Consider the following 16053-nt stretch of genomic DNA (forward strand, 5'->3'; position numbering starts at 1 on the left):
CAAAAACTTTTTAAATCCATTCTCCTCATCAGGATCGTCAAGAATCAGGATTAACGATTTTCCTCGTGCAATTTTTAGGGTGGATTTTAGTTTTTAAACTATAATTATTAATTTGTTATCAAATTTCTACTTAACATTGATCACTCAACAAAGTTACTACATAGAACCCTTAGAACCACATTCACAAACATGAATAATTTATCTGAAGACATCTTCCCTACCTGATTTTCTTACAAAGGCTTTCATGTAAATGAATTTATTGTTTACAATTGCCATTAATGGTAATGATTTATTTGGAAATTGGCAACAAAGTATTTTAATTAAATCGGGTAATATTTTAGTTAATACTTTTCGTTTCATTATGTCATCAGTACCTACGTACATATGTAGTAATTTCATATCCTAATCTTGAATCTGGGTATAAACCCTTCTGAAGAATTATTTCAGGTACGAATTATAAGTACTAGTGTAATATACATATTGCGTGTATTGAATTTCAATTACTTAATACTCTAATCAGTTTTTGCTTTCATAATATTTTGATGATATTATTTTATGAGAATGGGTTCTGTATATAATCAAGTAAGCGAAGGGCGAATGGTCCCATGTGGGGACACCAGTAGCTACTCGTGACAGTGTGGATGTCAAAACAAAAGTATCAGTTCCAGTCTACGGAATATGACACGGCTTACAGAGGACTTCTATTGTGCTCAGCCTATTTGCTCTCCATTATGTAACACTAAAATCTAGGTTAATACCATATATACTTAACTAGCTCAACCACTCGACCAGGGGTATTCTTCAATAACGGCAATAGACAGGTGCGCATTACATTCACACAAACTTATTTATTCACCGATGAACTGCTAATTAATTAAGTACGACGCACTCGCCAGATTCATGCTGCTACTTAACGATAGAGTTTTGGACATAAGTAAATCGTAGATACTCTATCAGTTAATGATATCTCTGTCCCTTAATTAATTGCTTATTAAAGCAATTATAATAATTGCTCATTTTCATGATGGTACAGTAATATCATTAACTTTATTATTAAAATTTCCCATAAGCGTATTGTTTTCCATGTTAACATAAGCGTAAACACTCTTATCATTCATTATCAGTAACGTTGTAGGACGTACATGTGGTGAATTACGATTAGCCAAAGGTGAAACTCACCCTCTTTGGAACAGATCGACATTGTAGAACTTGTAGAGTTCCACGGAGAACTCGAAGGTGGCCTGCAGGTCGCTCATGGTGCGAGAGAAGAGGCGCGGGCGCGGGCGGCGCGGCGCGCCATGCCGCGGCCGCTAGCAGCCCGCCGGACACGCCGGCCGCGCGAGCCCCTCGGGGTGCATGCTCCGCGCGCCACTCACCGCATCGGCCTTCGCCCACTAGCTCGCGACACTCACACGACCACACCCCGCAGACCACTCGCGGCTCGGGCGCGGTTCCACTCTCGCCCGAAAATAGCGAAACGCGGCAGCTGCGACGAGCGTGCGGCTCACAGTGCGGGAAACGGGATTCATTTTTTAGTGGCGTCCAGTGCGCATGCGCGGCGCCGACGCGCCGTCGCGGCGTCGGCCTGCAGCAGTGCGCGCCTCGCTTGCCCACCTAGACAGGTGCGCTCGCAATAAAGCGCTAATCCTCACTCGAGAGACGCTTCGATGCTATGAGACGACGGTTTCAGGGATAATATATCGCCGCGTGGTAATGCGGAGGGATTACGCTCTCCCGCGGGAGGAGGCTTTAAAGGTCAGGGGGCGGCCGCGTGCGCCGGCCTCCGCTCGCTGACGTTAACCTTTGTCGTACCTGTCGATCGCATGCGTTTCTATCCAGCCGATGACGCCATTTGTTGTATAGGTGCGTGTTTGTAGCGGGCCTGCAATTTGGGTCGACATTTACTGGAGCTTTGATGTTTTACGGCTCTACAAAAAGCTCCGGTAATGTCGTCGGCAGTTGTTTGTCATATAATGGCATAGCACGATACCGATCCAACGAGGTTATATGGATACTATCTTTTTAAACTTCGCGATCGGACCCTATCATTAAGCCTAAGCCGCTCATCTCTATCCGTCCGTTTGCGTGTCCTATGTTTATATGGCTGGATATCTTAAAATTCTTAAATTGTAATAAGTAGCCGGTTAATATTTTCACGTTATTACAGCGAATATCTTAATAAATTACTGGGATTCCGGTTAGTGGTTCCTTAAATGTCGAAAAATATCATAAGTAGGTAGATACTATTAACGATTGGTTGGACAAATCATAGTAAGGAGTGTTATACAAAATAGATACAAGAAGGATCCAGTATTGAGTTTTCTATGGATCTGATTGAACAAACATACTCATCTTGGTGCGGAGCGAAAGCGAAAGGTCATAGGTCAAATTTTGGTTGGTCGATAATCTTAGTTCAAGGAACGCTGTTTAAAGGACTGCATGGCTGCTTTTAAGTACCAATCCTCAATACTCACTACTATTTCTTTCTACTTATTTCTACTGATTTATTAATTGTATGTAAACCATCTGTAGATTTTGTAGAGAGATCGTCTGTTTCCGAAAATTATTTTGTTTGGATGAAATTTGATTAATACTAAGTAGAAATTTTACTTAAATACTAGCTGACCCGACAAACGTTGTGTTGCTATGTAAATAAAAAAATGTCAAGGGTGAACAACCCTTATCACTTAGGGGTTTGAAAAATAGATAGTAGCCGATTCACAGACCTACTGAATATGCATATAAAATTTGGTGAAAATCGGTAAAGAAGTTTCGGAGGAGTACGATAGCTAACATTGTGACACGAGATTTTTTTACGTATAAGATATGTATTATTATTATTTTACATTTCATCTTTCATAGACAGACAGTATATTACAAACTTTGTAAATAAATAAAAAGCTTATGTAACAGTATACTTATTTTGCATTATTTAAGTTCTGATATATTTAAATGTTTTATACAAAAGCTTTTGAAGGTAACTAACTAGAACAGTTCCAACAGATAAAATATTTGCATCAAGCTGGAGTTTTGGAGTTGAAATTGAATGCAAAAGTTGGAAGTTACAGAATTACAATGCTGCTACATTTCATTGTTTAGTTCGTTTAGTTAGTTTTTCAATGGCATCGCAAAGCATTTCGTTGAATATTCTGAACGAATTGTGTTTTCCCAGTTGTGTCGATTTCTGATTACATTTCCTGTTTTTTCGTTGATATTGTTTATCTAATTGTAGGTGCGTTATACGTACCCTATTATGTCTTCAATTTTAAGCCAGGTAGACATCCAAACTACTTTACATTTTTGTTGTGGGTCTGAGTGTTTATTTAAGTAATTGTTTTTATGTTCATGGAACCTACGACTGGTATAATGTCTGGTAATAATAGTGCATCAGTTTAAACTATTATTCTATGTAACATTACAAGTAAAGTCGCTCACAGCAATGACTATATCTATAATATTGACGCCGTTGTATCTCAATAACTTTTGTATATTGCATATCATGTTTATGCATGCAGTGCACCGTATGCAATATTCGCCTTGGCTTTTGGTTCTCAGCTATTTCTGTAGTCAAAGGGTTTGGTCATTCAAGAAATTGTTCGAACTAGATTGACGTCGTGAACTAAAATTTGTGGGCATTTGATTTTACAGACTAATAATTTTGGGCCCTTCAACCAAATATAAGCTTCACGTTGACGAATTAAAATGTTGTTAAAAGTTATTGTAATACACATTATTAAACGCCTTCGAAAATATTTATAGCAAAACCATCTAATTTAAATATTTATAGCTTAACGCCATTAGAGACAGTTTTCATGCTTGTTAGCACGGAGTTTAATTAATTAATTATTTATCGTTTTATACAGATTAATAAAGGAAGGTAAATATTGCAATAGTAAGTTATTGCACTCAGTAGCAATGTAGACTTGTAGAGCCATGTTTCCAATTTATTAAAATGTTATGATTAATTGCATTGTTGTAACGGTTTTTTTTGTAATTCTCAATTATATTTTTTCATTAAAACAAACTTATTTGAAACAGATAATATAATGTATTAAATTAAATACCACAGTGTGCTAACTTTACATCAATGTACTCAAAACCGTATCAAAATACGTAGTAATAAGAATTAAAAGACATCTTTATAATTGTAATCTAATCAAAATCAAGATAACAATGATAAGAATAATTAATAAATTATACTATTCGTAAAATTATTATATATAATGCATTAGTAACCATAAACCTAAATTGCCTTCTACTTCGTTTTAATATAAGCTATGATTCAGTGCACAAACCCGACCACGCAGCTGAAACATTTTCCTCATTTCACCCAGTGCATACGAAACGTCATTTATTTCCATCGACAGCTCGCAATCGAGGGCCTCGCAACGCCTCCTGCAAGTGGCAGAGAGGGCGCGAGGGATGTGTTACTGTGAAAAAGGGAAATGCGAGACCGACATGCTTTTTCTAGCTTTTTAGGTCGAGCCTGTCGGCGTGAGGTGCATTAGTCGTAGCTAGGATACGTTCTGTTTGAGAGTTTTAGAGAGCATTTCGATTTGATCAAACGTAATATTCGGAATTTTGTATTGTTGTTTTTTTTGAAATGAAAAGTAAGTAGTGTAAAATGTTATTTACTGCCCTTTATCTTATTAAAGTTAAATACATATTATATAATAGGTCCTTATTTTTCAAATTTTATTTTCCTAGTCTAAAGTAATAGAATGGCTTACTTAGGTCTTCTCGGGGTCTCGAACAATTTTACGGCGAAAGTAAGATGAAATAAGATGTACCTATCTACGAAAATCTATTTAGAAAACAAACAAGCAAACATCGTTGACAGTTACTTGTGAATTCAAAAATACAAGGACTCTATACTCAAGCATAAATAAGAACTCATATTTAAAGTATTGAACACACGGGATTTCTAAATGATTTTGTAACTTTAGTGAACATTCTATACCTACTTGAAGATGTTTTAAGACTGACTGTTTAATAATAAAATAACCGTAACAGAGGATGCACGGAGTCTCATAAAATATACATGACGTAATATAGCCGAGAGCAACGTGCAAACACGATACTGAATACTGTTACGGGTGCACGCTTTTCATTTTTATCTGACGGCTCCCGGGATACCCTTGTGACAATGTGAAGCCTTTACAACGTTTACAGACTCTTAACTGATCCACTGAATTTCAGGTTTACACGCTCTTTTATGAAACTAAAATAAAATTTATATTCCTGGTAGGAATATCTTTTTCATATTGTGATATTGTGATTATTTTTGTAATACATTGACATTAATTTCGTCTGATTCATTATTTTATGAATCACTTTCGGTGAATTAAATGCCATTACATATTTTACGTTACATTTATAAAGTTCCCGATATGAATGTTATTTGTTTACAGACAAAATATTCCACAAGATACTGAAGACTAGCTTTTTATGCTATTTACGAAGCAGTCGCACTAAAATAACATAGCAATCATAAAAAGAACTTAAAGAAATTACAAGCTCATGACAATGAATGAGCAGCCACTGTCTGCGGTCGGCGTTGCATAAACTAACAAATGAATTTAAAATGTCGGTGCTACGGAACTACGAACGCTACGCTTCATATGCCACTACTAGCTACGCTACCATAATTTGTTTTTGTGACGTTTGAAAGTAGAGTTCACGTTTTATCGAAGTTCTTTATTACCTAGCTTTCTCAAAGTTTCATATTAAAGATTCGTAAATTTTGTATTAGTAGCATAGTAAGGTGACTTTGCTGCCAAAAGTTTATAAATAGGTTTGCCTTACCCGGTTCACTTCAGAACTTTTAGTGTTTCTTTAAAGCAGAAGGGTATTCAATTTCTAAGAAAATGCCATTATAAAGGTACATTTTACCTCTTGTGAGGATGGGACGAATCCTTTCAAAGAACCTACATGATGTAATTATAAAAGTTTATGAGTATATGATTAATGTTGTGAAGAATTTCAAAATGGGCATTTCATTTAACTTATATGTAAATGGCAATAATAACTTCAACCTGATTTACGAGATAACGTCTGTTATGTAACATTGTAATGTAACATGTTTTAATGTAACACAGCTAACGATTACTATAAATACATTAAAACATTCTCCGTATTTCCCTAATTTGTCTGCGTATTTGCCGTGAAGAGAAAATATGAAGAAACTAATGAGTGAAAATAAAGTTCTCTTGTGAACAGATCCAAATTAGGTTCACTGCATTTAGTCCAACCATTTCAAAGCTTTTTTTATTCATATGGTCGAGAAGAATTTCCATTCTACCGACATGTCTTTACACAGTTTCTCTTACGAAATCCTTGATGTGTCTGTTCGTTATAGTTTAATGTCTTGTCGATTTCATGATTGATTAAGGGCGTGTGTCTTTGTTTTACACAAAGTATACGTTTTGTCGAAACTATATTCATGGCTAAGATTATATATGGTACTCTAGTCAAATGATTGAAAAATGTATTTATAAGGATTTTGTATCGCTATGTATGAATACGCTATGGTTGACTATTTAATGAATTCACGGGCACACATGTATAAATATAACTCCTTACTTTATCGAAATTGGTAAAATTGTAAGATACCGTTATCTATTGGAAATGGCATACAAACGTATGCCATGTATTAATAATAATAATAATAATAACCATTTATTCCTACATAATATCGTCTAATGACATATGACGATGAGGTTTGGAGAATAGTTCAACCTCTCATACTTTAAAAGTTAGATGGTGCAGCTTACGTACAATATAGATATGAAGGTCAGTGCAATCGTAATATATTTTAACCAAATGAAAATAGATAAGGAAGCCTAATCACCATCCAGTTTATATCAACATATAGAATACATTTAAACCATAAGCATTTGACGACAAAACTCTAAATAGAGTTACAAGCAAATAACACAATGTAAACAACACTACAAGTTAACTGTTCGAGATTAGTTCAGTTTCGAGGCATGAGTTCGGCACGCTATTTACTTATGCATTTGAGTACTCTGACCTCGGAAAAGTACTGCGGTATTACGTTTTGTGGCGGGCAGAATTTCCCAGTTATTGTTCCAGTTCGCTCCGGAAGTGTATTATATTTGGTTGGCGGAGAGTTTACCTTACGTACACTGAAAAGTGCTGGATAAATGTATAACTATTTTAGTTTTCATCAAGAACTCGAAAGTAAAAGATACCCTGAACTTTAATATTAATGCCAATACTGTGATAACTGATGTAGCATTGGCTACACCTACCTCATATAGAGTCATTTGAAGAGACCAGTTTCAGTGCCATTGCTCTCAAATTCCCGTTTTTTTGGTAACTGTATGTATTTGTGAAGCCTAAAATCAATCCAATAATTAAGATTTGGAATATTTTTTAATTAGCTGTTATAAATCAAGTTTCCTGCGCTTGTATAAAACGCAAAGGCCTTGTTCACAGTAACGTTCTCATCTATAAATTAAGTGGCAAAATCTTTTAAATTAAGATCTTAATTTTAAATGTCATGGCTGTCACGAGCTAATTGCATTACAAATGTCATCGGGATTTTCCAGTTGACATTTACTTCGCAGGAAATCGGATTCCCACTGTAATTAGATAGAGTCTAAAAGCGGATGCGGGGGTGCTCATCATACATTGAATCAAGGAACTTTCTGTAAAAGTTAATGAGAGAAAATTTTGTTTAAGGCTCTCGAGTTTTAGTTTAATGAAAGCCGGCGTTGGTCGAACGAGTCGAGATTTACTGGACTTATAAAGGTCCTTATAATAATTTCTAATCATTGATATGTACTTTGACATTTTACGTATTTACTTATGTTACAAAACTGAATTATTGCCGTGATAACTATTTTTTTTGTGTAAGACTTTAAAAAAATATTTCGATACAATATCTTACTGAGGAATGCACAGAATTGCAGTATAGTATTGTAATTACAAAAAATAAATAGCATAGCATGTTCGTAGCTTTACATCAATAAGTTGTACTGTGAAAATGAGGAAGGTATCCTGGGAACGGAAAGAAATTACCAACGGTTTGCTGTTGATGAGATTTTTAACGAGCCGGAAGAAGAGCAAATACCGGAAAATGTACAGCTAAATTTCCAGCACCTTCATATTTTTATTAGTCGTGAATATTCATGGTTATTTGACGAATAGGCCATTTGCCTTTTACACTTAAGGTGACTTAAATATGCTATGTACGAACTAATACCTACTCGTACATGAATTATAAATTCTAATAACATATTTTAATAACTTCAATATTTAAGTAGTCCTTTCAACGATTGAAACTCGCTGGTTTTTTAAACTATCCAAATTTTGTGGACCAATAAATAAATATTAGTATGCAGAAATTGTTAAAAGCCTGTCTTTTCACATATAAATAATAATTGGGTCATAAATACGAGTACATCATTTTATTTTAACAGTATATGTTCGTTTTACATCGCCAACTAACGTTATACCACCCTCACCATACCTCATAGAATAACTAGGTATGACAATAATAGCCTTGACGTTAAGTCACAATAAATGATATTGATAGCGTGGTTGCAATAGTAAACTTGTTAAATTTATTTTTTTCTGTTTATTAGTCGCAAGGGAGTTGATATTGATATACATTGAATTCTATCGTAATTTTTAACCGACTTCAAAAAGGAGTTGGTTATCAATTCGGCCGGTATCTTTTTTTTTTAAGTATGTACACGAATTACTCCGCCGTTAGTGGACCGATTTTAATAATTCTTTTTTTATTGTGTAGAGACGAGCTGAAAGTTGGTCCCATTTAAATATGGTTAGGATCCATCGATGGGTTCTGGAGAAAATGAGTGGAACTCCTCCACCCATGTAAATATAACAGCCATAACTTCGCCGTTTATGAACCTATTTTAATGCCTTTAATTCCGTGTGTGGACTATTGCTACAAGTTGGTCCCATTTAAATATGATGAGGATCACAGTGGGTTCTGGAGACAAAATAAACTGTAACTCCTCAACGGATCAGTGTAATTGAGTTTTGTTTGAAGATATTTGGTGTAGGTTCTAATGAAATTGCAAAGCCAGTTCATCATTGACTATTTAAGGGTCTGATAATGTGGCTCGGAGACAAAATATGTAACTCCTCAACCAATAGGAATAATTGAGTTGTGTTTGAAGATATTTGTTGCAGGTTCTAATGAAATTACAAAGCCAGTTCATCATTGACTATTTAGTTAGGTTAGGTTGGAACATATAAGACAATATAAAACTAAGCGAGCAGGGCGCAATCAATGTAAAGCCAGACCTTACCTTAATTCATGATCACGTTTATACAACTTTATATTGTATTAATATACATTTTATTATGTCATTACTAAAAAGGGTAAAAACAAATTTTTAACAAAAAAATACAACCGTACTAATGTACATATTTCTGAAGTCGGCGCTCATATTAGACACGCTGTTTACATAGTTATCCAACGAAATATATTGAGCTCTAAAAATATTTTTTAGAGCACATTGGTTGCTGTAGTGTGAATATCGATGTGGAATACCTTTATACGAACCTGAATCACACGCCTCACGTGCAGTGCGCTGCGCTCAGGAAATGAAGAGGCGAGATGGTTCCTGCCGACTTGCAGTGGCATCGGCTTTTAGCAGAGTACACACACTTTATAAACGCGGGAATATAGCACTGTAAACATACACAGAATTCGAACTAAGAATCCCTTTGATGTTTATATTGAACGTATTTTAAGTACACACCACATACGTTAAGAAATTAGTCGTTTTCAAGCGGCGACGTAATATTTACTTGACCGACTTATATTTAAAAAGGTCTCTTCATTAATGTGATTGAGATTACAGTAATTTTGATTCTGGTGTATTTGTATGCATTTGCACATATTCTCATAGTTTTTTTTTTAAGTAAGTAGAATTGACTATTCGACAAAACTTAAAAAAACCAAATTCCAAATGTTCATGTAATTACCAAGTCTAATTATTACGGATATTGATGGGACTCTCCTAAATCTTTTCATACATTCCATATTTAAAGTTCCGTATACAGCCCGTATGTTGACAAAGAGGGTGGGATTGTATGTGAATAGTATTCGAGATTGGTGGATTTCTTCCTTGTGGTGTGTTTACTCAGAGGATATTAAATGTTTAATTTTGAACGCACCATTATTGGTATGCCTGTAAGAAAATGGAGGCAAATTCGCTTCACTGCTACTGAAATATTGCTCTTGCAATAACATGCGTAGTTTTAATAATGTTAAAGAAATTGTACGAAAGTCGAGCACTCCAATTATCTCCGAATCTGCTGACTGGAAATTTAAAAAAATAGGTCCTTACTCTTTTCTAGGAAAACCTAAACTAAAATCCTAGATTTTAAATCCTCAAGAGAAACGGCACACTACGAAACTACACCAGTTAGAATTGCATTCAACATTTTTTTACGTACGACGTACATTTTCTTGTACGCCGTCATTACGATTTTTAGGTCTCTGCGTTAGGGTATAAAGAAGCAATAAGAGCAATTTATGCGCAGCTCAGCCTCATGGTGTGTGCAAATGAGGTCTAGCTGCACGTGTGTTAATTAACACCGGGCACGTGTTTCTGTGTACCTACGTAAGGATTATGGGCCTCTAGCCGTTTGTAATTATTTCCTTTATTTATCTTTGCGGCCATCTTTAAGGGGTCGTAATGTATGAGGCATGAGAGACTTTTGAATATTGAAATGGATGTCTGCGAAAGTAAATTTGTGATTATAAAAAAACTATTATTTTTATTTATAAATATTTTAATGGTAAAATATGTACTAAAATAAATATTCGATATTCGATGGGCAGATTAAAAAAAATGATTTAGAGCACCATAAGGCCCATATTATTCTGATAGGTATATTTGCAAACCAATATTATCTGAATATCATAAATATCTGAATATATTTGAATGAAATATATGAAGATTTAAGATAAGCTTTTCAATAGTTTCTTCAAGGACGACAATACTGTAACTAACTTTACAAATAATTAAAGGTAATAAAATGTAACCCCCGTACAATATTGATCCTACTCGGAAGAGGGTTTTATTATTGCTTCTCTTCCCGTTTTCTTTTATTTCGATACTCGGTAGTGCTATATGATTGCAATCAGCAAATCGAAGAAGGGTATAATCTTATCCTACAGGGAATTTATAGGCTTAATATTTTTGCGATTTTTTGTAATTTTGGGGATCAATACTGAATTAAAAACTTGAATCAAAAAAGATTAAACCAGATGATGTAGGATAATATGAAAATAAACCAAATTAAAGTAGTTATCTATCGCAGATATCAAACCAATTACTGTGAACCGTTTCCCCCTGTTTTATTTTATTGCCTGTTCTTGTACTTGCTTCATCTGAGAATTATTCTTCAAACGACTGGTATACCAAAGTTACTGGAGACTAATGCAGATTTGCACTTTAGATGTAATTTATTTAATATACAAATTCCAGCATTGATTACATATTGTATGTATGATCTTAAAATTATAAAACTGCTAATAAGGGAATAGTATCTACATTTTAAATAAAAAATAATCAACATTGGGTTTTAAGATTTATTGTCGGTACTTACATCTATTTATACATTTATTGCTAAGGTAACTATTGTTTATTTACCCACTACGTTTGACTATGGACACTTACAGCGTCCCATGAACCACGAGGCTCGGAGGTTTCAAGATCATTAGGCAGTGATCGTTTACTTACAATTAGAACATTTGTTTTTTTGATACCACTTAATTCTATGCAAATATATACATACAGTGCTTATCGACCATGAGCTTTTACAACAATAAAAATAAATAACAACAAACCGAATGTTAAAGGTTTGCGCTTACTGTTAGGTTGTGGAATGTACAGGTTGTAAAATTAAAATTAAATTATTGTTTGTAAATTACAACTAGATTTTAAGTGCGCAAACCATCGTGCAGTATACGGTGGCTTAGATTTTACAGATGGCGCCTGTATTGTGAACTCACGTCACAACAATGGAAATATGCGACGTCAACATTACTATAGGGTAATACCATGACTCCCACAGAACTCCTAGCGATAGAATTTGGCAATCGACCTTTAGATAGAACCTAGCTAGAACATGTGTATAACGTTGACGATTACGTTACTCAAAAGTGTCACTTGATTGCATTTGTACGGCGGTCTTTGTATGACAGGGTCATTTTGAATGGTCGGAGAGAAAGTTATGAACATTTGACCAACCACGCCTTATTTCAATCGATCGATCAATATGTTATCATTCCATTCTATTATAGTTATTTCACAGAACGAACATTTATGTAATACTATTTACTATTTACTTTAAAGGATGTATTTGGAAAATGTAAGTCGAAACATGTAACACTATTTTATACCGTAAAGGTATGTACTTAGAAAATGTACTGATAATATCGGTAATGGAATAGATTTAGCAATTGTAGTGGAATAAAAACATTTCTTCGCTAGGGAGCTTGCAATAATCATCAGGTCATTCCATTACTATTCAATCAATAATAGTACATTAATTACAGATTAGACAGAGAAACAGGAGTAGTCGACATCTAGCACACTACTTATATCACACAACAGTAGAGAAATAGAACTAGCTTCATCAATCTGATCTTACTTCGCAGATGAAGAAGGTTTCGAAGGAGCAAGGAGAGTCGTTCCACTTAAGGCCTTTGTCATCTCTATTCCAGAGTTCCAGACAGTTTTCTTCTTCTCCATTCTCGTATCTGAAGTTGTTGGGTTCCCCGGCGTTCCAGTTCACGAAGGTTAGCGGTCTGCCGTTCGCCATCCAGAAAAAGTTGCCCTCTTCCGCTAAATCTGTGCCTGATGTCCAGAAGTGCTCTCGTCCGTAACCTGAAATATACAATATTAAAGTAAATAAATAAATAAGGTAAATTATGAAAATTTATTGCTACAGAATACAGGGACATAAAGTGTAAGTATTAATATCTATTTTTCGTCTTTGACTCGTGGTGCAGTAGGCTATGGTGTCTAACACGGTAAGTAAGTAGTAATAGGTCTGGGTTCAATCTTGGAGCATACACACATTTAAGTGAAGTTAGGTTTATTTTTTGAGTGTTTATGTACCTACTCAAGTGTTGGTACCGTGGTGTCAATGATAGCATAATTACTGTAGAATTATTATCAAATTAAAGAGATATATTTCTTAGTCTAGCAACAGGATAAATAAATTACTATATCTTCCTCATTACTTTCTCAAAACCGTTGTAAAGACGGAGTTTAGGATATACAATATTTATGGAATCTTCTAACATAAGCTTTCACCAGAGCGGAACAAATACATCAAAATATTTAGAATAGCGGTAATATCCTGAGTCAAGAAACTACAAGGCGGAAAAGAAAGTGGGTCGACTAATAACAAGGCGGCCGATGACAAAAGTAATCGCAATCCACACCTGGATGCGACAAGCACTAGAAGCGGACAACTTGTAGTAAATAAAACCAAGGAAGATCGTTTGATAAAGTTTGATATGATATATATGATTGCCTTATTTAGAACATTTATATGTTCATTTATTTGATTCCGCTTACTTTTTCTGGGTACATGCTCATTTACCTTAACAGCTCAGTTTAGGTAACATAGATAGTTTGGAGATCGATACCTAGACCTTATGGTACAAAGATTTAATGATTTAAATTTTGCTTTTAAACATGCTTGCAGAATGGTAACTTCAATTAAATGTGCAAAATTGACTCACTTGTAATCTTTTGTATGTATAAATGTTGTAACAGAGATATCGGAAGTATCTAAAAATAGTTCCTACTGGCTTCGCACTGCCAGTCCAAGCACTTGGCTCATACACTGTTGTGTGGTTAGACACGTGATTTGAGTGTAACTAACCTGAATCCTTAACATATTTTTCTAGCTTGTCGTTTTCTTCTTGTGACGATATCGACGCGAGGTGCATGCCGTGGAACCTGCAGTATTGTTGTGCCTTGAACCAGTTTGCCTGAAATAAAAGGAAAAATAGCGATAAATCAAAAATAGAACTTTTGTATTACACAAACAGTAATAGTAAAATGAGACTTTGTTCCATGCGAATTTAAATCTTCTGTCCGCGACATAAGACCAGAGTCACGCTTGACACGTTTTTCCTATTCACAGAATGAAAAGTAACAATAGTGGTTTTTATATCTGTCGTTGTCTGCCGTCTGCTTGTTCGTCTATCTTTGACCTGCCTTTGTGCGAGTGAACTCTTTATGCAAAAAATGTTAAACGGATCTCTCCACTCGGTCTACTTAAAAAATGAATCATTGTACATTACGATATTAATATTGGAAAAACATTTAAGGAAATCTGTCTCGGTTATTATTTGATGATGGTCATTAAATCTTGTCGGTGACTTATGACGCTGCTCAAGTTTAAATCTTTCGACAATCAACTCGGCATCTACCTATAGCAGTATATAAGTATACCAGGATAAGTCATAAGGATAATATCTCATCTCTAGAAGAGGCATCCACGGCGCTTTAGAAGCTATACTTACTCCATCAGTGTCCAACATACGGTAAGACTCGCAAAATATTAAATGCGAATTGTATCTAAGTGTCAAACTCAAAAATTAAGGAATAAGTTAATTATACGTTAAGATTATAAAATAAATTAATAAAGTGATATTTAATTTTTACTTAGTTATAGTTTTACCTATATTGAGATAAGATTAACATTGTAACTAACACTTACTTTATGTGCTTATCAGAACTTAGAATAGTAAACATAAGGACTCCTTCAAAATCAATTAATTTTAAGGGAATTACAAAATTGTGCACTACACAAGAAGTTTATTCATAATACCGGTAAAGTACCATAATACGTTTTCAAGTAAATTGCATATTTAACACATTCAGTTATACTGTTTGTTTAGAAATTATATCTTTGACAAATTATTCGGCAAACATAATGCAAGTAACACTGTGTGGGTGCAAATAATTTGCAGTAGGTATTAAATTTGAAAAACAACAAGTACTCGTAATTATCCCTGTTTAGTTATGTATGTACTAACATTTGACTTGAAGAAATTAACTTCAACTTTAACTTTCACATTAATTGTTCAATAGAATTATTCTACTATTACAATTATTCTATTATTCTGCTGTGGAATAAGCTAAGTAGGTACGAGCATACTTTAATTTAACTTTTTCCACCACATAAAATTTGCACCTTCTTATGTTGTAAATCTTTTAACACGGCATCCTTTTAACTTTTTTATGTTCTTTGAAAACTGCATAATATAAATATGTTAATACATTGTATGAGAACTATATGAAATCCTCAACGAAAAGGTTATAGCAAAGGCGATTTAGATTCAATAAGCCTCAAGTAGCGGGTACTGTACCGTAGTAGACACGGTCTGTCACACATTGAATGAAGTGATTGTGATTGCATGGTATAAGCCTCCTTACGTACGTGCATATAACATCTGAATTAGCATATTAGATTGTTAGCCGATACAATCACCTGTATCGTTTACTATTGATTCATTAAAGGTCGCGAATCGAACACAAGGCCCACTTTCGCTGTCAATGACGGAAGATTATTTGACTACTGCGTTTATCGAATACTTAGTCACTGTTTAAATTATATAAATTACGAATGACATATTATTTTTATTAAAGTATCGGTGTTTTATTCATTTTTGAACTATAACGTAAGTAGATTTAATAAAACGTTCCTAAAATATATCTTTTTAATTTAAAATGTAGAAGATACATAATTGTATTTGTAGTACAACAATTTAAGTCTTATTTTACGCTAAGTATACCCATAGTATTTTAAATTAAATTTACGAGTAGATGACATCCAATTAAATTGACTATAAATTAAACGAACCATTAAATTACCTATCAGCTATTCGATTTGACAATTTTTTGGATTTGATCACCTTGACAGACCAATTTCGTGGTGTTTCTATAAGATGATTCAAACTGAATTTACATATACGAAATCGAAAGTTTTGCAATCGCATACAGATATCACACATAA

At 34.3% G+C, this 16053-nt stretch overlaps 2 protein-coding genes across 3 annotated transcripts in view; both read right to left on the reverse strand.

Moving 5' to 3' along the window:
- Nucleotides 1-1498, reverse strand: part of LOC140755957 (protein FAM135A) — a 31377-nt gene extending 29879 nt beyond the window's left edge. The window contains exon 1 of the mRNA XM_073091321.1: nt 1180-1498. Coding sequence (XP_072947422.1) covers nt 1180-1256 — 77 coding nt within the window. The 5' untranslated portion in view covers nt 1257-1498. The remainder of the gene's footprint in view (nt 1-1179) is intronic.
- A 10090-nt stretch (nt 1499-11588) lies between these two features.
- The window catches only part of LOC140755729 (uncharacterized), a 72150-nt gene continuing 67685 nt past the window's right edge, over nt 11589-16053 (reverse strand). For both annotated transcript variants that reach the window (XM_073091030.1, XM_073091031.1), the window contains 2 exons: nt 13912-14020; nt 11589-12902 (listed from right to left, as the gene is read on the reverse strand). In XM_073091030.1, coding sequence (XP_072947131.1) covers nt 12652-12902; nt 13912-14020 — 360 coding nt within the window. In that variant the 3' untranslated portion in view covers nt 11589-12651. The remainder of the gene's footprint in view (nt 12903-13911; nt 14021-16053) is intronic.

This window comes from Epargyreus clarus, unplaced genomic scaffold (genome assembly GCF_041222505.1).
Source record: "Epargyreus clarus isolate Ecla_fem2 unplaced genomic scaffold, WU_Ecla_fem_2.2 ptg000034l, whole genome shotgun sequence".
Lineage (NCBI taxonomy): Eukaryota > Metazoa > Arthropoda > Insecta > Lepidoptera > Hesperiidae > Epargyreus > Epargyreus clarus.